The following is a 22,413-nucleotide window of genomic DNA, read 5'->3' on the forward strand; positions in this document are numbered from 1 at the left end:
TTAGTTCGGAAATTTGCTCATGTAATTTGAAACTTTCCATTTTAAAGTTCAAAACAGCTCTCTACGAAGTGACATTCTTGACAAAGAATTTAAATGATAAACTTTTAAATAATTTATATTAAAATTGTTAAATAAAAACAATGTTGCAAAAATCAAAATAATGTTGAGATGGCCGAGTTGGTCTAAGGCGCCAGATTAAGGTTCTGGTCCGAATGGGCGTGGGTTCAAATCCCACTCTCAACAATGACTATAGTTTCTAATTAAATTTCAAAATCAGGTTTGCATATCCAATTACTCCGTATTAAAATTAAAATGCCCAAAGTGAAGTTAGTTCGGAAAGGGCTCTCGTAATTTGAAGCTTTCCTTTTTAAAGTTCAAAACCAAATACTCCGTATTAAAATGTCCAAAGTTAAGTTAGTTCGGAAATAAGCTCCCGTAATTTGAAGCTTTCCCTTTTAAAGTTCAAATCCAATTACCGTGTATCAAAATGTCAAAAGTTAATTTAGTTCGGAAATTTGCTCATGTAATTTGAAACTTTCCATTTTAAAGTTCAAAACATCTCTCTACGACACCAGTTTCTTTCTAGTTCAATACTCGCACTAAGGGACGCAACTAGCAAAAAAGAAAAAATAAAAAAACAGGAAACTATTACCTTAACGCCAATAAATAAACTATTTATAAATAAGATTTTTTTTTTGATTTTAATTATACTTGTGGCCAACACACTCAACAACCTTTTATTCACGATCAGCACTATATAAAGATACGAAGTGACATTCTTGACAAAGAATTTAAATGATAAACTTTTAAATCATTTATATTAAAATTGTTAAATGAAAACAATGTTGCAAAAATCAAAATAATGTTGAGATGGCCGAGTTGGTCTAAGGAGCCAGATTAAGGTTCTGGTCCGAAAGGGCGTGGGTTCAAATCCCACTCTCAACAATGATTATAGTTTCAAATTAAATTTCAAAATCAGGTTTGCATATCCAATTACTCCGTATTAAAATTAAAATGCCCAAAGTGAAGTTAGTTCGGAAATTTGCTCTCGTAATTTGAAGCTTTCCTTTTTAAAGTTCAAAACCAAATACTCCGTATTAAAATGTCCAAAGTTAAGTTAGTTCGGAAATAAGCTCCCGTAATTTGAAGCTTTCCCTTTTAAAGTTCAAATCCAATTACCGTGTATTAAAATGTCGAAAGTTAAGTTAGTTCGGAAATTTGCTCATGTAATTTGAAACTTTCCATTTTAAAGTTCACAACATCTCTCTACCACACCAGTTTCTTTCAAGTTCAATACTCGCACTAAGGGACGCAACTAGCAAAAAAGAAAAAATAAAAAAACAGGAAACTATTACCTTAACGCAAATAAAGAAACTATTTATAAATAAGATTTTTTTTTTTTGATTTTAATTATACTTGTGGCCAACACACTCAACAACCTTTTATTCACGATAAGCACTATATAAAGATACGAAGTGACATTCTTGACAAAGAATTTAAATGATAAACTTTTAAATCATTTATATTAAAATTGTTAAATGAAAATAATGTTGCGATAACAAAAATAATGTTGAGATGGCCGAGTTGGTCTAAGGCGCCAGATTAAGGTTCTGGTCCGAGAGGACGTGTGTTCAAATCCGACTCTGAACAATGAAAATTATAGTTTCTAACTAAATTTCAAAATCAGGTTTGCATATCCAATTACTCCGTATTAAAATGCCCAAAGTGAAATTAGTTCGGAAATTTGCTCCCGTAATTTGAAGCTTTCCTTTTTAAAGTTCAAAACCAAATACTCCGTATTAAAATGTCCAAAGTTAAGTTAGTTCGGAAATAAGCTCCCGTAATTTGAAGCTTTCCCTTTTAAAGTTCAAATCCAATTACCGTGTATTATAATGTCAAAAGTTAATTTAGTTCAGAAATTTGCTCATGTAATTTGAAACTTTCCATTTTAAAGTTCAAAACATCTCTCTACGACACCAGTTTCTTTCTAGTTCAATACTCGCACTAAGGGACGCAACTAGCAAAAAAGAAAAAATAAAAAAACAGGAAACTTTTACCTTAACGCCAATAAACAAACTATTTATAAATAAGATTTTTTTTTTTATTTTAATTATACTTGTGGCCAACACACTCAACAACCTTTTATTCACGATCAGCACTATATAAAGATACGAAGTGACATTCTTGACAAAGAACTTAAATGATCAACTTTTAAATAATTTATATTAAAATTGTTAAATGAAAACAATGTTGCGAAAATTAAAATAATGTTGAGATGGCTGAGTTGGTCTAAGGCGCCAGATTAAGGTTCTGGTCCGAAAGGGCGTGGGTTCAAATCCCACTCTCAACAATGATTATAGTTTCTAACTAAATATCAAAATCAGGATTGCATATCAAATTACTCCGTATTAAAATGCCCAAAGTGAAGTTAGTTCGGAAAGGGCTCTCGTAATTTGAAGCTTTCCTTTTTAAAGTTCAAAACCAAAATACTCCGTATTAAAATGTCCAAAGTTAAGTTAGTTCGGAAATAAGCTCCCGTAAGTTGAAGCTTTCCCTTTTAAAGTTCAAATCCAATTACCGTGTATTAAAATGTCGAAAGTTAAGTTAGTTCGGAAATTTGCTCATGTAATTTGAAACTTTCCATTTTAAAGTTCACAACATCTCTCTACCACACCAGTTTCTTTCAAGTTCAATACTCGCACTAAGGGACGCAACTAGCAAAAAAGAAAAAATAAAAAAACAGGAAACTATTACCTTAACGCAAATAAAGAAACTATTTATAAATAAGATTTTTTTTTTTTTGATTTTAATTATACTTGTGGCCAACACACTCAACAACCTTTTATTCACGATCAGCACTATATAAAGATACGAAGTGACATTCTTGACAAAGAATTTAAATGATAAACATTTAAATCATTTATATTGAAATTGTTAAATGAAATTAATGTTGCAATAAAAAAAATAATGTTGAGATGGCTGAGTTGGTCTAAGGCGCCAGATTAAGGTTCTGGTCCGAAAGGGTGTGGGTTCAAATCCCACTCTCAACAATGATTATAGTTTCTAACTAAATATCAAAATCAGGATTGCATATCAAATTACTCCGTATTAAAATGCCCAAAGTGAAGTTAGTTCGGAAAGGGCTCTCGTAATTTGAAGCTTTCCTTTTTAAAGTTCAAAACCAAAATACTCCGTATTAAAATGTCCAAAGTTAAGTTAGTTCGGAAATAAGCTCCCGTAATTTGAAGCTTTCCCTTTTAAAGTTCAAATCCAATTACCGTGTATTAAAATGTCGAAAGTTAAGTTAGTTCGGAAATTTGCTCATGTAATTTGAAACTTTCCATTTTAAAGTTCACAACATCTCTCTACCACACCAGTTTCTTTCAAGTTCAATACTCGCACTAAGGGACGCAACTAGCAAAAAAGAAAAATTAAAAAAACAGGAAACTATTACCTTAACGCAAATAAAGAAACTATTTATAAATAAGATTTTTTTTTTTGATTTTAATTATACTTGTGGCCAACACACTCAACAACCTTTTATTCACGATCAGCACTATATAAAGATACGAAGTGACATTCTTGACAAAGAATTTAAATGATAAACTTTAAAATCATTTATATTAAAATTGTTAAATGAAAATAATGTTGCGATAAGAAAAGTAATGTTGAGATGGCCAATTTGGTCTAAGGTGCCAGATTAAGGTTCTGGTCCAAAAGGGCGTGGGTTCAAATCCCACTCTCAACAATGATTATAGTTTCTAACTAAATTTCAAAATCAGGTTTGCATATCCAATTACTCCGTATTAAAATGCCCAAAGTGAAATTAGTTCGGAAATTTGCTCCCGTAATTTGAAGCTTTCCTTTTTAAAGTTCAAAACCAAATACTCCGTATTAAAATGTCCAAAGTTAAGTTAGTTCGGAAATAAGCTCCCGTAATTTGAAGCTTTCCCTTTTAAAGTTCAAATCCAATTACCGTGTATTAAAATGTCAAAAGTTAATTTAGTTCGGAAATTTGCTCATGTAATTTGAAACTTTCCATTTTAAAGTTCAAAACAGCTCTCTACGAAGTGACATTCTTGACAAAGAATTTAAATGATAAACTTTTAAATAATTTATATTAAAATTGTTAAATAAAAACAATGTTGCAAAAATCAAAATAATGTTGAGATGGCCGAGTTGGTCTAAGGCGCCAGATTAAGGTTCTGGTCCGAATGGGCGTGGGTTCAAATCCCACTCTCAACAATGACTATAGTTTCTAATTAAATTTCAAAATCAGGTTTGCATATCCAATTACTCCGTATTAAAATTAAAATGCCCAAAGTGAAGTTAGTTCGGAAAGGGCTCTCGTAATTTGAAGCTTTCCTTTTTAAAGTTCAAAACCAAATACTCCGTATTAAAATGTCCAAAGTTAAGTTAGTTCGGAAATAAGCTCCCGTAATTTGAAGCTTTCCCTTTTAAAGTTCAAATCCAATTACCGTGTATCAAAATGTCAAAAGTTAATTTAGTTCGGAAATTTGCTCATGTAATTTGAAACTTTCCATTTTAAAGTTCAAAACATCTCTCTACGACACCAGTTTCTTTCTAGTTCAATACTCGCACTAAGGGACGCAACTAGCAAAAAAGAAAAAATAAAAAAACTGGAAACTATTACCTTAACGCCAATAAAGAAACTATTTATAAATAAGATTTTTTTTTTGATTTTAATTATACTTGTGGCCAACACACTAAACAACCTTTTATTCACGATCAGCACTATATAAAGATACGAAGTGACATTCTTGACAAAGAATTTAAATGATAAACTTTTAAATAATTTATATTAAAATTGTTAAATGAAAACAATGTTGCGAAAATCAAAATAATGTTGAGATGGTCGAGTTGGTCTAAGGCGCCAGATTAAGGTTCTGGTCCGAAAGGGCGTGGGTTCAAATCCCACTCTCAACAATGATTATAGTTTCAAATTAATAAAATGCCCAAAGTGAAGTTAGTTCGGAAATTTGCTCTCGTAATTTGAAGCTTTCCCTTTTAAAGTTCTAAACCAAATACTCCGTATTAAAATGTCCAAAGTTAAGTTAGTTCGGAAATAAGCTCCCGTAATTTGAAGCTTTCCCTTTTAAAGTTCAAATCCAATTACTGTGTATTAAAATGTCGAAAGTTAAGTTAGTTCGGAAATTTGCTCATGTAATTTGAAACTTTCCATTTTAAAGTTCAAAACATCTCTCTACGACACCAGTTTCTTTCTAGTTCAATACTCGCACTAAGGGACGCAACTAGCAAAAAAGAAAAAATAAAAAAACTGGAAACTATTACCTTAACGCCAATAAAGAAACTATTTATAAATAAGATTTTTTTTTGATTTTAATTATACTTGTGGCCAACACACTCAACAACCTTTTATTCACGATCAGCACTATATAAAGATACGAAGTGACATTCTTGACAAAGAATTTAAATGATAAACTTTTAAATAATTTATATTAAAATTGTTAAATGAAAACAATGTTGCGAAAATCAAAATAATGTTGAGATGGTCGAGTTGGTCTAAGGCGCCAGATTAAGGTTCTGGTCCGAAAGGGCGTGGGTTCAAATCCCACTCTATAGTTTCAAATTAATAAAATGCCCAAAGTGAAGTTAGTTCGGAAATTTGCTCTCGTAATTTGAAGCTTTCCCTTTTAAAGTTCTAAACCAAATACTCCGTATTAAAATGTCCAAAGTTAAGTTAGTTCGGAAATAAGCTCCCGTAATTTGAAGCTTTCCCTTTTAAAGTTCAAATCCAATTACCGTGTATTAAAATGTCGAAAGTTAAGTTCGTTCGGAAATTTGCTCATGTAATTTGAAACTTTCCATTTTAAAGTTCAAAACATCTCTCTACGACACCAGTTTCTTTCTAGTTCAATACTCCCACTAAGGGACGCAACTAGCAAAAAAGAAAAAATAAAAAAACAGGAAACTATTACCTTAACGCCAATAAAGAAACAATTTATAAATAAGATTTTTTTTTTTTTGATTTTAATTATACTTGTGGCCAACACACTCAACAACCTTTTATTCACGATCAGCACTATATAAAGATACGAAGTGACATTCTTGACAAAGAATTTAAATGATAAATGACTGCTTACATTTAAAAATTTAATTATAAATGACTTAAATGTTTAACATTTAAATTTATTGTTAAGAATGAAACTTCGTATCCTTGGATAGTGCTGATCGTGAATAAAAGGTTGTTGTGTGTGTTGGCCACAAGTATAATTAAAAGAAAAAAATGTCTTATTTATAAATAGTTTCTTTGTTGGTGTTAAGTTAAATGTTTTCTGTATTTTTTTTTTTTGCTAGTTGCGTCCCTTAGTGCGAGGGTTGAACTAGAAAGGAATTGTAGTTGTCGAGAGATGTTTTGATCTTTAAAAGGGAAAGCTACAAATTACGGAAGCAAATTAACGAACTAACTTAAATTCGGACATTTTAATACGGAGTAATTTGATTTGAACATTAAAAGGGAAAGCTTCAAATTACCGGCGCAAATTTCCGAACAAACTTTACTTTGGACATTTTAATACGGGGTAATTTGATTTGAACTTTAAAAGGGAAAGCTTTAAATTACGGGTTCAAATTTCCGAACTAACTTAACTTTGGGCATTTTAATATGGAGTAATTGGATTTGAACTTTAAAAGGGGAAGCTTCAAATTACAGGAGCAAATTTCCAAACTATGTTAGTTAGAAACTGTAATTGCTGTTGAGAGTGGGATTTGAAACCACGCCCTTTCGGACCAGAACCTGAATCTGGCTCCTTAGACCAACTCGGCCATCTCAACATTATTATTTTTATCACAACATTGTTTTAATTTAACAATTTAAATTTAAATGATTTAAATGTTTAACATTTAAATTCTTTGTTAAGAATGACACTTCATATCCTTAGTTAATAGTGTTGATCATGAATAAAAGGTTGTTGAGTGTGTTGGCCATAATTATAATTAAAAGAAAAAAATTATCTTATTTATAAATAGTTTCTTTGTTGGTGTTATGTTAATAGTTTTCTTTTGTTTTTTTTTGCTAGTTGCGTCCCTTAGTGCGAGGGTTGAACTAGAAAGAAACAGATGTTTTAGAGAGATGTTTTAAACTTTAAAAGGGAAAGCTTCAAATTACGGGAGAAAATTTCGGAACAAACATAACTTTGGAAATTTTAATACGGAGTAATTGGATTTGAACTTTAAAAGGGAAAGCTTCAAATTACGGGAGCAAATTCCCGAACTAACTTAACTTTGGAAATTTTAATACAGATTAATTGGATATGCAAACATGATTTAGAAATTTAGTTAGAACCAGCAATTGTTGTTGAGAGTGGGTTTTGAACCCACACCCACGCCCTTTCAGACCAGAACCTTAATCTAGCGACTTAGACCAACTTGGCCATCTCAACATTAATTTTGTTATCACAACATTGCTTTCATTTAACAATTTAAATATAAATGACTTAAATGTTTAACATTGAAATTTATTGTTAAGAATGAAACTTCGTATCCTTGGATAGTGCTGATCGTGAATAAAAGGTTGTTGTGTGTGTTGGCCACAAGTATAATTAAAAGAAAAAAATATCTTATTTATAAATAGTTTCTTTGTTGGTGTTAAGTTAAATGTTTTTTGTATTTTTTTTTTGCTAGTTGCGTCACTTAGTGCGAGGGTTGAACTAGAAAGGAATTGTTGTTGTCGAGAGATGTTTTGATCTTTAAAAGGGAAAGCTACAAGTTACGGAAGCCAATTAACGAACTAACTTAAATTCGGACATTTTATTACGGTGTAATTTGATTTGAACTTTAAAAGGGAAAGCTTCAAATTACGGGAGCAAATTCCTGAACTAACTTGACTTTGGAAATTTTAATACGGGGTAATTTGATTTGAACTTTAAAAGGGAAAGCTTTAAATTACGGGTTAAAATTTCTGAACTAACTTAACTTTGGGCATTTTAATATGGAGTAATTGGATTTGAACTTCAAATTACTGGAGCAAATTTCCAAATTATTTTAGTTAGAAACGGTAATCGTTGTTGATAGTGGGATTTGAACCCACACCCTTTCGGACCAAAACCTGAAAATGGCACCTTTGACCAACTCGGCCATCTCAACATTATTTTTGCTATCACAACATTGTTTTCATTTATTAATTTAAATATAAATGATTTAAGTGTTTAACATTTAAATTCTTTGTTTAGAATGACACTTCGTATCCTTGGATAATAGTCCTGATTGTGAATAAAAGGTAGTTGAGTGTGTTGGCCACAATTATAATTAAAAGAAAAAAATATCTTATTTATATATAGTTTCTTTGTTGGTGTTAAGTTAATAGTTTTCTATTTTTTTTTGCTAGTTGCGTCCCTTAGTGCGAGCGTTGAACTTGAATGACACAGATGTTTTAGAGAGAGGTTTTGAACTTTAAAAGGGAAAGCTTCAAATTACGGGAGAAGAGTAATTGGATTTGAACTTTAAAAGGGAAAGCTTCAAATTACGGGAGCAAATTCCTAAACTAACTTAACTTTGGACATTTTAATATGGAGAAATTGGATATGCAAACATGATTTTGAAATTTAGTTAGAACCGGCAATCGTTGTTGAGAGTGGGAATTGAACCCACGCCCTTTCGGACCAAAACCTTAAACTGGCGCCTTAGACCAACTCAGCCATCATAACATTAATTTTGTTATCACAACATTGCTTACATTTAAAAATTTAATTATAAATGACTTAAATGTTTAACATTTAAATTTATTGTTAAGAATGAAACTTCGTATCCTTGGATAATGCTGATCGTGAATAAAAGGTTGTTGTGTGTGTTGGCCACAAGTATAATTAAAAGAAAAAAATATCTTATTTATAAATAGTTTCTTTGTTGGTGTTAAGTTAAATGTTTTCTGTATTTTTTTTTTTTTGCTAGTTGCGTCCCTTAGTGCGAGGGTTGAACTAGAAAGGAATTGTTGTTGTAGAGAGATGTTTTGATCTTTAAAAGGGAAAGCTACAAATTACGGAAGAAAATTAACGAACTAACTTAAATTAGGACATTTTAATACGGAGTAATTTGATTTGAACATTAAAAGGGAAAGCTTCAAATTACCGGAGCAAATTTCTGAACAAACTTTACTTAGGACATTTTAATACGGGGTAATTTGATTTGAACTTTAAAAGGGAAAGCTTTAAATTACGTGTTCAAATTTCCGAACTAACTTAACTTTGGGCATTTTAATATGGAGTAATTGGATTGAACTTCAAATTACAGGAGCAAATTTCTGAACTATTTTAGTTAGAAACGGTAATCGTTGTTGAGAGTGGGATTTGAACCCACGCCCTTTCGGACCAGTACCTGAATCTGGCGCCTTAGACCAAATAGGCCATCTCAACATTATTTTTGCTATCACAACATTGTTTTCATTTATCAATTTAAATATAAATGATTTAAATGTTTAACATTTAAATTCTTTGTTAAGAATGACACTTCGTATCCTTGGATAATAGTCCTGATTGTGAATAAAAGATTGTTGAGTGTGGTGGCCACAATTATAATTAAAAGAAAAAAATATCTTATTTATATATAGTTTCTTTGTTGGTGTTAAGTTAGTAGTTTTCTATTTTTTTTGCTAGTTGCGTCCCTTAGTGCGAGGGTTGAACTTGAATGAAACAGATGTTTTAGAGAAATGTTTTGAACTTTAAAAGGGAAAGCTTCAAATTACGGGAGCAAATTTCTGAACTAACTTAACTTTGGACATTTTAATACGGTGTAATTGGATTTGAACTTTAAAAGGGAAAGCTTCAAATTACGGCCATCTCAACATTATTTTAGTAATTACAACATTGTTTTAATTTAACAATTTAAATTTAAATGATTTAAATGTTTAACATTTAAATTCTTTGTTAAGAATGACACTTCGTATCCTTGGATAGTGCTGATCGTGAATATAAGGTCGTTGTGTGTGTTGGCCACAAGTATAATTTAAAAAAAATATATTTAATTATAAATAGTTTCTTTGTTGGTGTTGAGTTAAATTTTTTCTGTATTTTTTTTTTTCTTGGCTAGTTGCGTCACTTAGTGCGAGGGTTGAACTAGAAAGAAATTGTTGTTGTAGATAGATGTTTTGATCTTTAAGAGGGAAAGCTACAAATTACGGAAACAAATTAACGAACTAACTTAAATTTGGACATTTTAATACAGAGTAATTTGATTTGAACTTTAAAATGGAAAGCTTCAAATTACCGGAGCAAATTTCCGAACTAACTTTACTTTGGACATTTTAATACGGGGTAATTAGATTTGAATTTTAAAAGGGAAAGTTTTAAATTACGGGTTCAAATTTCCGAACTAACTTAACTTTGGGAATTAAAATGTTGAGTAATTGGATTTGAACTTCAAATTAAAGGAGCAAATTTCCGAACAATTTTAGTTAGAAACGGTAATCGTTGTTGAGAGTGGGATTTGAACCCACGCCCTTTCGGACCAAAACCTAAAGTTGGCACCTTAGACCAACTCGGCCATCTCAACATTATTTTAGCTATCGCAAAATTGTTTTCATTTATCAATTTAAATATAAATGATTTAAATGTTTAACATTTAAGTTGTTGAGGTTTCATTCTTAACAATAAATTTAAATGTTAAACATTTAAGTCATTTATATTTAAATTGTTAAATGAAAGCAATGTTGTGATAACAAAATTAATGTTGAGATGCCCAATTTGGTCTAAGGCGCCAGATTAAGGTTCTGGTCCGAAAGGGTGTGGGTTCAAATCCCACTCTCAACAACGATTGCAGGTTCTAACTAAATTTCAAAATCACGTTTGCATATCCAATTTCTCCGTATTAAAATTTCCAAAGCTTTCCCTTTTAAAGTTCAAATCCAATTACTCCGTATTAAAATTTCCAAAGTTATGTTTGTTCGGAAATTTTCTCCCGTAATTTGAAGCTTTCCCTTTTAAAGTTCAAAACATCTCTCTAAAACATCTGTTTCTTTCTAGTTCAACCCTCACACTAAGGGGCGCAACTAGCAAAAAAAACAAATAGAAAACTATTAACATAACACCAACAAAGAAACTATTTATAAATAAGATATTTTTTTCTTTTAATTATAATTATGGCCAACACACTCAACAACCTTTTATTCACGATCAACACTATTATCCAAGGATATGAAGTGTCATTCTTAACAAAGAATTTAAATGTTAAACATTTAAATCATTTAAATTTAAATTGTTAAATTAAAACAATGTTGTAATTACTAAAATAATGTTGAGATGGCCGTGTTGGTTTAAGGCGCCAGATTCAGGTTCTAAGTAAAATAGTTTGGAAATTTGCTCCTGTAATTTGAAGCTTCCCCTTTTAAAGTTCAAATCCAATTACTCCATATTAAAATGTCCAAAGTTAAGTTAGTTCAGAAATTTGAACACGTAATTTAAAGCTTTCCCTTTTAAAATTCAAATCTAATTACCTCGTATTAAAATGTCGAAAGTAAAGTTTGTTCGGAAATTTTCTACGGTAATTTGAAGCTTTCCCTTTTAATGTTCAAATCAAATTACTCCGTATTAAAATGTCCGAATTTAAGTTTGTTCGTTAATTTGCTTCCGTAATTTGTAGCTTTCCCTTTTAAAGATCAAAACATCTCTGTACAACAACAATTCCTTTCTAGTTCAACCCTCGCACTAAGGGATGCAACTATCAAAAAAAAAAAATACCGAAAACATTTGACTTAACACCAACAAAGAAACTATTTATGAATAAGATATTTTTTTCTTTTAATTATACTTGTGGCCAACACACAACAACAACCTTTTATTCACGATTAGCACTATCCAAGGATACGAGGTTTCATTCTTAACAATAAATTTAAATGTTAAACATTTAAGTCACTTATATTTAAATTGTTCAATGAAAGCAATGTTGTGGGATAACAAAATTAATGTTGAGATGCCCGAGTTGGTCTAAAGCGCCAGATTAAGGTTCTGGTCCGAAAGGGTGTCGGTTCAAATCTCACTCAACAACGATTGCAGGTTCTAACTAAATTTCAAAATCACGTTTGCATATCCAATTTCTCTATATTAAAATTTCCAAAGCTTTCCCTTTTAAAGTTCAAATCCAATTACTCCGTATTAAAATTTCCAAAGTTATGTTTGTTCGGAAATTTTCTCCCGTAATTTGAAGCTTTCCCTTTTAAAGTTCAAAACATCTCTCTAAAACATCTGTTTCTTTCTAGTTATACCCTCACACTAAGGGACGCAACTAGCAAAAAAAAAAAACAAATAGAAAACTATTAACATAACACCAACAAAGAAACTATTTATAAATAAGATATTTTTTTCTTTTAGGGTCTGTTTGGAAACCCGGAAAATGAGTCCAGATTTCTGGTGTTTGATTAGGTTGGAAAATGAGTGGTCAAAGGAAAATGAAGAGTGGTCAATGGAAAATGAGGCCAATTTTTCGGAAAATGACTTCCCCTTTTTTTGAGGGGAAGTCATTTTCCATCATTCGGTTCATCACTGCTGGAGCTGAAGGTTCATTGCCACAACATCAACGACCGTCGCCGGATACTACATCAACACCAAAGACCATCACCGGCGACCATCACCACTGTTGGAGGTTCATCCCGCTGCCGCCGATCTACCTGTCACCACCGTCGATCTACCCGTCGCTGCCGTCGATCTGCACGTCGCCGCCGTCGATCTGCACGTTGCTGCTGAGGAAGACTGAGGAAGCAACCCCAGGTACGCCGTTGCTCTGCCCAGCCACCGCGTCCGGTCACCGCCACTGCTCTGCTCTGCCATTGCTTCCAGTCACCGCCTACCACCATCACTATTGGTTGAGAAAAAAGAAAGAGGTAGACGAAGGTTTCAAGGGCCGAATCTGCTGTCCACCGCCACTGTCAAGGGTTGTTGCTTCAATTTCAATTTCAATTTCATCATTTCTATTGTTGTTGTCCACCACCGTCGCCTGCTGTCCACCACAAATTTCACCATTTCTATTTTCAATTTCAATTTCACCATTTCGATTGTTGTTGTGATTGCTGTCCACCAGCGCCGTTTGCTGTGTCCAACACCAATTTCACCATTTCTATTTTCAATTTCAATTTCACCATTTCTATTGTTGTTGTTGTCCACCACCATCATCTGCTATGTTTGTCTAAATACTTATTTCACAATTTCTAATTTTGTGCTTTGTTTATGTATAATGTTATGTTAAAAAATAATAATTTGTGATTTTTGTTTTTGGATTTTGTCATTTTCTAGAAAATGAACCAAACATACAAACACAATTTTCCGTTGTGTAGCCAACACCGGAAATGAACATGTTTTCTGAAAAATAACTCATTTTCCAAAAAACATTTTCCAGAAGCCATTTTCCTGCTTTCCAAACGGACCCTTAATTATAATTATGGCCAACACACTCAACAACCTTTTATTCACGATCAACACTATTATACAAGGATATGAAGTGTCATTCTTAACAAAGAATTTAAATGTTAAACATTTAAATCATTTAAATTTAAATTGTTAAATTAAAACAATGTTGTGATAACTAAAATAATGTTGAGATGGCCGAGTTGGTCTAAGGCGCTAAATTCAGGTTCTGGTCTGAAAGGGCGTGGGTTCAAATCCCACTCTCAACAACAATTACAGTTTCTAACTAAAGTAGTTTCGAAATTTGCTCCTGTAATTTGAAGCTTCCCCTTTTAAAGTTCAAATCCAATTACTTCAGAAATTTGAACACGTAATTTAAAGCTTTCCCTTTTAAAGTTCAAATCTAATTACCCCGTATTAAAATGTCCAAAGTAAAGTTAGTTCGGAAATTTGCTCCGGTAATTTGAAGCTTTCCATTTTAAAGTTCAAATCAAATTACTCCGTATTAAAATGTCCAAATTTAAGTTAGTTCGTTAATTTGCTTCCGTAATTTGTAACTTTCCCTTTTAAAGATCAAAACATCTATCTACAACAACAATTTCTTTCTAGTTCAACCCTCGCACTAAGGGATGCAACGATGAGTGAATATTTTACGTAGATTCAAACTCTGACAGTTACACAATGATAAAAGAGATAGAAGCCTATCTAACTAACCCCACATAATAGCTGTGGGTTACAAGACTAAATCAACTCTAACTATAATGTTACATATAATTATACTAATAATGTAACACTACTAACATACCCCCTCAAGCTGAAGGTGGTGGAGACACAACATTGAGCTTGTCCCTTAAAGAGCTGAAACGAGCAGAAGCTAGTGGCTTGGTGAAGATGTCAGCAAGTTGGTCCTTCGTAGAGACAAAATTGACCAAGAACTCCCCTGTAGACACCTTATCGCGGATGAAATGATAGTCAATCTCGACATGCTTAGTCCTGGCGTGGAACACGGGATTGGCACACATGTAAGTTGCCCCAAGGTTGTCGCACCACAATGTGGCGGGATTCCGTGACTGTAGTCCAAGCTCACCAAGTAGCGACATAACCCAGGTGACCTCTGCAGCCACGTCAGCAAGACCCTTGTACTCTGCCTCAGTAGATGACCTGGCCGCGGTCCGCTGCTTGCGAGAAACCCAAGAAACCAGATTAGACCCAAGGAACACAGCATAGCCGCTGGTTGATTTCCTGTCCATCGGACAACCAGCCCAGTCAGAGTCTGAATAAGCATGCACATCAGAGGAAGATGACACAGAAAGCCGTAAGCCATGTGTGATAGTACCCTTCACATAATGAAGAACACGCTTTAGCATGGCCCAATGTTCATCAGTAGGAGTGTGCATGAACTGGCAGAGTCTGTTAACTGCATAAGAGAGATCCGGACGAGTGATAGTGAGATACTGTAGTGCCCCTGCCAACCGACGATATTGAGTCGGGTTCTCGTAGGGATCTGTAGTCGGTGTCGCAGACTTCGTCACTGCTGCTGGTGTGGATAGAGACTTGCAATCCGTCATACCAGCACGAGTAAGAATATCATCCATGTAACGGCGTTGAGACAATAATATGCCGCCATCTAGGGGTATAGTCTCAATGCCGAGGAAGAACGTAGGAGCCCCTAAAGGTGTGAACTTTGAAAAGGTAAAAGTTCAGGTGTGAACTTTGAAAAGGTGTGCACGTGTGCACTTATATTCCTAGTTTATTAATTTATTGTCATTTATGATATTCTCCCTATTTATATTATTTAACTTCTATAATTCTCAATTTTCGATTCTTCGCTTCCGCATTATTCCGCTATATTCCTAACACAAGGAAATTTGCTCCCGTAATTTGAAGCTTTCCCTTTTAAAGTTCAAAACATCTCTCTACAACCTCAGTTTCGTTCTAGTTCAACCCTCGCACTTAGGGACGCAACTAGAAAAAAAAAATACAGAAAACTATTAACTTAACACCAACAAAGAAACTATTTATAAATAAGATATTTTTTTCATTTAATTAATCTTGTTGCCAACACACTCAACAACCTTTTATTCACGATCAGCACTATCCAAGGATACGAAGTGTCATTCTTAACAATAAATTTAAATGTTAGACATTTAAGTCAATTATATTTAAATTGGTAAGTGAAAACAATGTCGTGATAGCAAAAATAATGTTGAGATGGCCGAGTTGGTATAATGCGCCAGATTTAAGTTTTAGTCTGAAAGGGTGTGGGTTCAAATCCCACTCTCAACAACGATTACCATTTAGTTCAAATTCAATTACTCCATATTAAAATCCAAAGTTAAGTTAGTTCAAAAATTTGAACCCGTAATTTGAAGCTTTCCCTTTTAAAGTTCAAATCCAATTACTCCGTATTAAAATGTCCAAAGTTAAGTTAGTTCGGAAATTTGCTCCCGTAATTTGAAGCTTTCCCTTTTAAAGTTCAAAACATCTATCTACAACATCAGTTTCTTTCTAGTTCAACCCTAATAAAGTAGAGGGGCACTTATGTAATCTATAGTAGAAGGGCATTCTTGTATTTTATGTCCATGTCAGTTGTTCAATTGTAACAGCCTTTTGCCGGCTTCTCTCCTCTCTTATATACCCTGTGTATTATCCAGTGCAAAAGCAAGAACAAAGATAATGAACCTTTTCCTTTCTGCTTTGTAACTCCTTCGTTCTCATCATCTGGTACTTCACGCCCGCTCCTCAATATGGTATAAGAGCTACGGCGAGGTAGCTACGCAGCCGCCGTCTCCGGCACCAGAGAGTCCAGCCGGACATCACATCCGACAACACCAGCCAACCAGTCACCCGTTCACACGACCATTCCTCAAAGAAGTTTGGCTCCGCCAGAGGAACACGAACTCAGAAGACATAGAGAACCCTATGTTCTCGAGCAGCAACGAGAACGCCAATGCAATCCTTGACGGCCCTCCTCTCACAAGCAAGCAACCAGCCACAGCAGCAGCTTCTACATCTATGGGTGGTGAAGCAAGCAATACAAATGAGCAACTCCAGAGGCTCATCTCTCCTTTACAAGTTCAGATAGGGCACAACCAGCCTCCTACCCAATGTTGAAAAAATCACTAAGCGCCTGGGGACCTCCTAGAGAGCCTAGGCGGGCGCCTAGGAGGCCGACCGCCTAATTGGTGTCTAGGCGCGATTTTTGCAACAGTGCTCCTACCACAGCTGCAGTTACTCTCATGCCAAAAACCAACTCAGATGAAGGCAAGTTTATCATCAATAACAATATCAATTCTTTTTTCTTGCAATCATGATAAACATTATTTTTAGTGTTATTTTTAATAATCTGTTTATAGTTAATTTGTAATAATTAATTAATTTATATATTTTTTTATTTATTATTTTGATTAAGTAACATTGTAAATATTATTCAATTTTAGGTTGTTTATATTAAATTTATTTTATTATTTGAATTTTGTTAGTCTAATAATTCCTTGATCCTAATTTAATGATAATATTAATAATTTTAGTAGTACATGTTGAGTAGGAGTTTAATAAATGTAGATTAGTTATATATGGTGTCTAATAAGTTTTATTATTATTATTATTATTATTATTATTATTATTATTATTATTATTATTATTATTATTATTATTATTATTATTATTATTATTATTATTAGCCTATGAAATAAATTTCTTTAAGGCAAAGAGAGAAACCAGCAGCGATGGGCGAAAGAAGAGGATCGTGAATCAGACATCTGGACGACATTGTTTAATAAACTCGGTCTGCGATCCGATTGAAGCGAGCGGCGATGGATGATCCTGTTGAATAGCGAAGAGTGGAAGAATCTCCGGTGATTGCTCAATTTCATATTGAAATCTAGGAAGAAAGGTTGGTGTTGAGGAGTATAAATGGAGGGATGGATCATCGTTCTCATGATCAGGTTTTGCCCCGGACCAAATCCGGTGGCGGTGTTTTAGAATTTCAATCGGCGGCAGCTTCAATTCCTTCAGACGACAATTTCAATTCTGGCTTTCTCCTTGTTGGGCGCAGCTTCTCGGCGGTGGCTGAAACAATTTGTTCGGCAGCAGCACACACTTCACAACCACAATTCCTTTTCTTTAGGCATAATTATTGTTATTAATTTATAGTTTATTTGTGGTAATTATTAAAGGATGGTGCTTTATGAGTTAATTACTGCTATTTACATTTTACATGCATTGCTAATTCATCTTTATTGTTGTTAATTTCTTTCCTTTAGGTATCTATTGTTGGTATTGCATGAAACAATTGCTGTTAATTTATTTATGCCTTGCTAAATTTCTTAGGCTCTTCTATTTTGATTGTCAATTTTGATTCCTAGTCTTTATTCACTCACTATTTCGTTTCAAAGTTAATTCAATTATTTTCCTGCCTTTATTTTTGCCCGCGTGCCTTTATTTTTGCCCGCGTTTTCATTTAGTTTAATCCATGTTGACTGCGGTTTAGTTTAATCTATTTGTTATTCTACTTTCTCTGCTTTAATTTTATTGTTTATTTTCCTGAGTTTGATTGATCTTTATTCTTTGGCTTTTTGATTTCTAATTAGCTTTGGACACTTTAAATTGTCAAATTACATTTCGATTCAATTACTTTGCATTTAAGTTTATCCTAATCTTAATTATTGATATTATTCGTTTTTAGAACTTTAAATTGTTAATTTAATCATTTTCAATTTATTAAATTGCATCGTACAATTCCCTGTGGGATCGACCCTTGCCTTTGCACACTATCATTACACTGACTCGTGCACTTGCGAGGACATATATAAAATTGTCCATCAAATCATCCACTTGGATATTGGACTCTGGGGCCACGGATCATATAGTATGTTCTTTGGATTTCTTTGAGACTTATCATTGAAAAAACACGTGAGTCTTGAATGCAAGATTTAGCTCTTAAAAACTTTGATTTATTTCAATTATAAAGCTGGACTAGATGAAAACATATTCTAGATATAATAAAGAACACGAAATAAATAGCAGTAAAAGAAAGCATGCACCAGGATATGTTCACGCAGTTCGGAGCCTCACTCCTACGTCTGCGGGGCCACTTACATCAACCCAAATCCACTATGATAAAAACGGAGTACAAGAGGAGAGTTAATTACACACTAAAGTATAACCTATAACTACTCCAGAACCTACTCCAGTGGATCCGATGTGCAGGCGTTCTTCATTGCTTCATGATCTGATTACAAGATCTTCTTCACACTCAACAGTACAGGATGTATTTGGTATAGATGCACCAAGATTTTCAGAGTAAAACTATATGAAAGAGTGCATAACGGAATGCTAATTAAGGTAGCATTATATATAGGTTGTAAAGGTTGTTTTGATCCTCAAAACATGCACTCTTCTCTTCCTTGATTTCGGCTGCTCCATTAGATTTAGATCTCCCCATTGATAGGGTCTTGAATAAATACTTTGAACAAGCTTCATACCTCCTGGATTACTTCCTTGCGCTGATCCAGTCAACTACTCCAGACGACGTGACTAATCCAGCAACTAATCCAGTACTACTTTGACAACTAATCTAAGCCAATAATAAAGAGGTTTAAATGTGCAATATATTTACACTTACAATCTCCCCCTTTGGCTATTAGTTGACAAAACCACTAAAAGATATCATCGGCTTTAATAAACAAAATAATTACCAAATGACTAACCTATACAATAGAAAGCGGATTAGTCACTAGTCAAGAGTAGCTAGACACACACCCTCCTTAAACTTAACCAATGTTGTGCCAGAGAATTTCAAACACAATTAAAGCATACAAGCACATAGAAAATTAAAGCACAAAGAGACACAGACCACATAAATATCACATAATATAGCTGCATAGCATTTATCACAGAGTCAAGGCAAAACACGCAGAACCTTAACACATACAAAAGAAAAATAAAGGTAGAGCACACCACATTATTCACTGGCACTTATGGCTAAGTTCACAAAAACGTACTCCCCCTTACTACGTGCACTCCCCCTTTTTGTCAAGCTAATGGGCAAAGAGCAGCATCAGGACTGAGTGGAGGAGGAGGAGGTGTCCAAGTCTTCATCATCACCAGCAGGAGCAACAGTAGAATCATTCTCAATAGAGGCAATCTGACGATTGGTGCGGAGCAGCTGAGCCTCGGCAGTAAAGATGGAAGATTGAATGGCTAGAGAGGCATCCTTCATGGTAGCAATGTGTGAAGTAGAAAGGTGACTTGTTGACGAAGAACAGCCAGTGTCGAAGCAGAATCCGTAGCAGAAGCAGTCGGTGTAGAGTCCAGGCCTGTTGCTGGAGTACCAGCTAGAGCAGGGGCAGGTGGAACTGAGGAGAGAGTGGCCCGATCATCATAGTGTGACCTTTGGAAGATGCGAGAGTCCATAGAAGTCTTGTGAGTAACGTGGCAGAGCTCTTCATTGGAATAGAGTTGAAACCCTTGTTGTTGCAGAATCCCGATGATAAGGCATGGAAAAGGGAGATGAATCTTGGCTTCCTTCTTTTTAGCAAAACCCATGATGTGATGATAGATGAGGTGACCAAGATCAATAGACAGTTGATGTCGAACTTTGTATAACAGAGAGGCCATCTTCTTATTGACAGTGTGCACAGAAACATTTGAGATCCAATTGGTAGAAGCTAGGCGAAACAGAACCGAATAGACTGCAGTAAGCACATTCGAAGGAAGACCATCCTTTGGCCAGACGTTGATCTCATTGTGGGTAAGATGTGATGCAAGAAAGTCCCCAGCAGGCTCAAACAGATCATCACACGCATCACGCTGAAAATAAGCATTAATAATAGAGGGACTGAAATCATACCAAACATCCCGGAGGAAAACCTGATGATAATGCGGAGATACTAGCCAAAGAGACTCAGAAGTGAGATTGGCATAGAATTCCGGAATGAGCCAGGCAGAGTAAGCTCTCACATTCTGGATAGTCTGGAGAAGGTTCTGAGCACGAAGAAGAGGAATGATGTTGCACATACGGATGAGGTACTCAATACTGAAATTCTTCTCAACCAAGATGTCACACTTTGAATGTTGTTGCCAGACTGTTTCCAATGCCGGAGAGAGCAGAATTGGTCTGAACAAGGTCTCCTTGGATACCTTGGAGGTTTTGGACCTGGATGATGCTGCTGGCTTTGAAGCAGGAACAGAGGCTGGAGGAGGAGCTGGAGTAGACACACCAGTTTTCGATCGCGTACGCAGAGCAAGACCTGTAGGACGATGTTCAGAACGCTTGCTAGGACGAGATTCAGAGACAAATTCAACATCAACAGACATATGAAGCTTTCTCTTAGACATTTGAGCTGGAACAGGTGCAGCTGGTGCTTCATCTGGATCGGTAACTTTGGCTTTCCCTTTGGCCTTCGATGTAGCAAACGGCACTCTGATAATTTGGACAGCAGTTTGTGCACGGGCAGAGTTAGGCATATTTGCAATGGTGTCGGAGATGGTGGCTACTTGAACTGATGGATCCTCAGGTTCAAAAACTATGTCCCGAATCGACACCTCAACATCCTCTGGAACAGAGCCTAGAGCAGAGACTGGATCAACAATAGCTAGATCTGAGGCTGGAGCAGTGGTTGGATCATGTGAATGCTCAGCCATTTTGAGAGTGGCCTTGTCGGAGCGTTGAGGTTGGGAACCTGTGAAAGCAATCGTAGACAGAGGCACAATAGACATACCAGTAGAGGGATCCTAATTTCGCAAGACAAAAGCATATTCTCAAAAACACACCATATATATCCAAGACAATATAGGCAAATTAAAGCACAAAAATGCGACGCATGCCTAATTTACAAGCAATAAGATATTTCTTCCTAAGAGATTAGAGAAATCAAACCGTGTATAGATCCCGTGGTTGCCGAGCCCGAAGCTCTTCCTGAAGGCTTTCCTCGTCTAGGATTTCGTCAAGTGGCCATGGGTCATCCGTGATCCCTGATGCTCTGGAGAAAATCTCCTTGGAGTCCTTTACAGATAACTCCTCCATCAGAGAAGGATGTCGAAGAAGCGTTGCAAGAACCCGGCGAGCAGAGATGTCCAAAATCGGAGCTGTGCCCCGAAGAATTTGACGATAGAGATCTAAGCGCTCATCTTCCGTGAGGTAGAAAAGGAACGGATTAAGATCAGAATGACTAGTCATAAGAGAGATAGGTACAATCGGATCGATTGGGTAGAGGATTTTTGCAAGGATTCGAAGAATTGGATGGAAGATTTTAGGAGAGATTTTAAAGGTAAGTGAGAGTAATTGTAGGGATTGGATTCTATAAATTTGGGGAAGAAACGGTGGTGTATAACAGCCATGTGAGAGAAAGAATTAATAAAAAATTCAGAGTAAATAGTGCGGTCACACGGCTTAATTTTTGGTCTGGAGAACCTACTGGAGTGGAGAGCAGAGCTGGAGGATTTTCTGGATTAGATCTGAAAAGAGAAAAAAAACAAACACGAAACAAAAGAAACAAAAAAAAACAAACTTTATTTTAGCTACAAAGTAAATTTAGATTGAAAACCTGCACACTCCAGGAGCAGCTCGAAGTAACTCAAATCTTGTGTTATCAAGAGGCTTTGTAAATAGATCAGCTAGATTTTTCTCTGTTGAAATGTACTCCAGGTTGATATCCTTGTCTTCTACTAATTCTCTTATCAAATGATGTCGTATTTCAATATGTTTAGTCCGGGAATGTTGAACTGGATTTTTGGAGATGTTGATAGCACTAGTGTTGTCACAATAGAGAGTCATGCACTCTTGACGTAGACCATAATCCTGAAGCATCTGTCTCATCCATAGGAGTTGAGTACAGCAGTTACCAGCTGCTATATATTCAGCTTCAGCTGTGCTGAGAGATATCGAGTTTTGCTTCTTACTTAGCCAGGCAACTAAGTTTTTTCCAAAAAAGAAACACCCACCAGATGTACTTTTGCAGTCATCTGCATTTTCGGCCCAGTCGGCATCACTGTATCCTACAAGATTCAGATTAGTATCATTCGAAAACCAAATGCCATA

General features: G+C 34.8%; 1 protein-coding gene and 11 non-coding genes across 12 annotated transcripts; 8 read left to right on the forward strand and 4 right to left on the reverse strand.

The window, feature by feature from the left end:
• The first annotated feature begins 162 nt into the window (after nt 1–162).
• On the forward strand, nt 163–243 carry TRNAL-AAG. Its single transcript has one exon. It is a non-coding gene; the product is annotated as a tRNA-Leu (tRNA).
• Nucleotides 244–864: 621 nt separating this feature from the next.
• Nucleotides 865–945, forward strand: TRNAL-AAG. Its single transcript has one exon. It is a non-coding gene; the product is annotated as a tRNA-Leu (tRNA).
• Nucleotides 946–2,269: 1,324 nt separating this feature from the next.
• On the forward strand, nt 2,270–2,350 carry TRNAL-AAG. The gene has a single exon. It is a non-coding gene; the product is annotated as a tRNA-Leu (tRNA).
• Nucleotides 2,351–2,969: 619 nt separating this feature from the next.
• Nucleotides 2,970–3,050, forward strand: TRNAL-AAG. The gene has a single exon. It is a non-coding gene; the product is annotated as a tRNA-Leu (tRNA).
• A 617-nt stretch (nt 3,051–3,667) lies between these two features.
• TRNAL-AAG lies at nt 3,668–3,748 on the forward strand. Its single transcript has one exon. It is a non-coding gene; the product is annotated as a tRNA-Leu (tRNA).
• Nucleotides 3,749–4,164: 416 nt separating this feature from the next.
• TRNAL-AAG lies at nt 4,165–4,245 on the forward strand. The gene has a single exon. It is a non-coding gene; the product is annotated as a tRNA-Leu (tRNA).
• A 621-nt stretch (nt 4,246–4,866) lies between these two features.
• On the forward strand, nt 4,867–4,947 carry TRNAL-AAG. The gene has a single exon. It is a non-coding gene; the product is annotated as a tRNA-Leu (tRNA).
• A 1,788-nt stretch (nt 4,948–6,735) lies between these two features.
• On the reverse strand, nt 6,736–6,816 carry TRNAL-CAG. The gene has a single exon. It is a non-coding gene; the product is annotated as a tRNA-Leu (tRNA).
• Nucleotides 6,817–9,311: 2,495 nt separating this feature from the next.
• Nucleotides 9,312–9,392, reverse strand: TRNAL-CAG. Its single transcript has one exon. It is a non-coding gene; the product is annotated as a tRNA-Leu (tRNA).
• A 1,054-nt stretch (nt 9,393–10,446) lies between these two features.
• Nucleotides 10,447–10,527, reverse strand: TRNAL-UAG. The gene has a single exon. It is a non-coding gene; the product is annotated as a tRNA-Leu (tRNA).
• A 3,031-nt stretch (nt 10,528–13,558) lies between these two features.
• TRNAL-CAG lies at nt 13,559–13,639 on the forward strand. Its single transcript has one exon. It is a non-coding gene; the product is annotated as a tRNA-Leu (tRNA).
• A 540-nt stretch (nt 13,640–14,179) lies between these two features.
• LOC109151225 (uncharacterized mitochondrial protein AtMg00810-like) lies at nt 14,180–14,965 on the reverse strand. Its single transcript, XM_019299144.1, has one exon. The coding sequence runs from the start codon at nt 14,963–14,965 to the stop codon at nt 14,180–14,182; it is 786 nt and encodes a 261-aa protein (XP_019154689.1).
• Nucleotides 14,966–22,413: the final 7,448 nt, after the last annotated feature.

The sequence above is a fragment of the Ipomoea nil genome, unplaced genomic scaffold (assembly GCF_001879475.1).
Source record: "Ipomoea nil cultivar Tokyo-kokei standard unplaced genomic scaffold, Asagao_1.1 scaffold2283, whole genome shotgun sequence".
NCBI lineage: Eukaryota > Viridiplantae > Streptophyta > Magnoliopsida > Solanales > Convolvulaceae > Ipomoea > Ipomoea nil.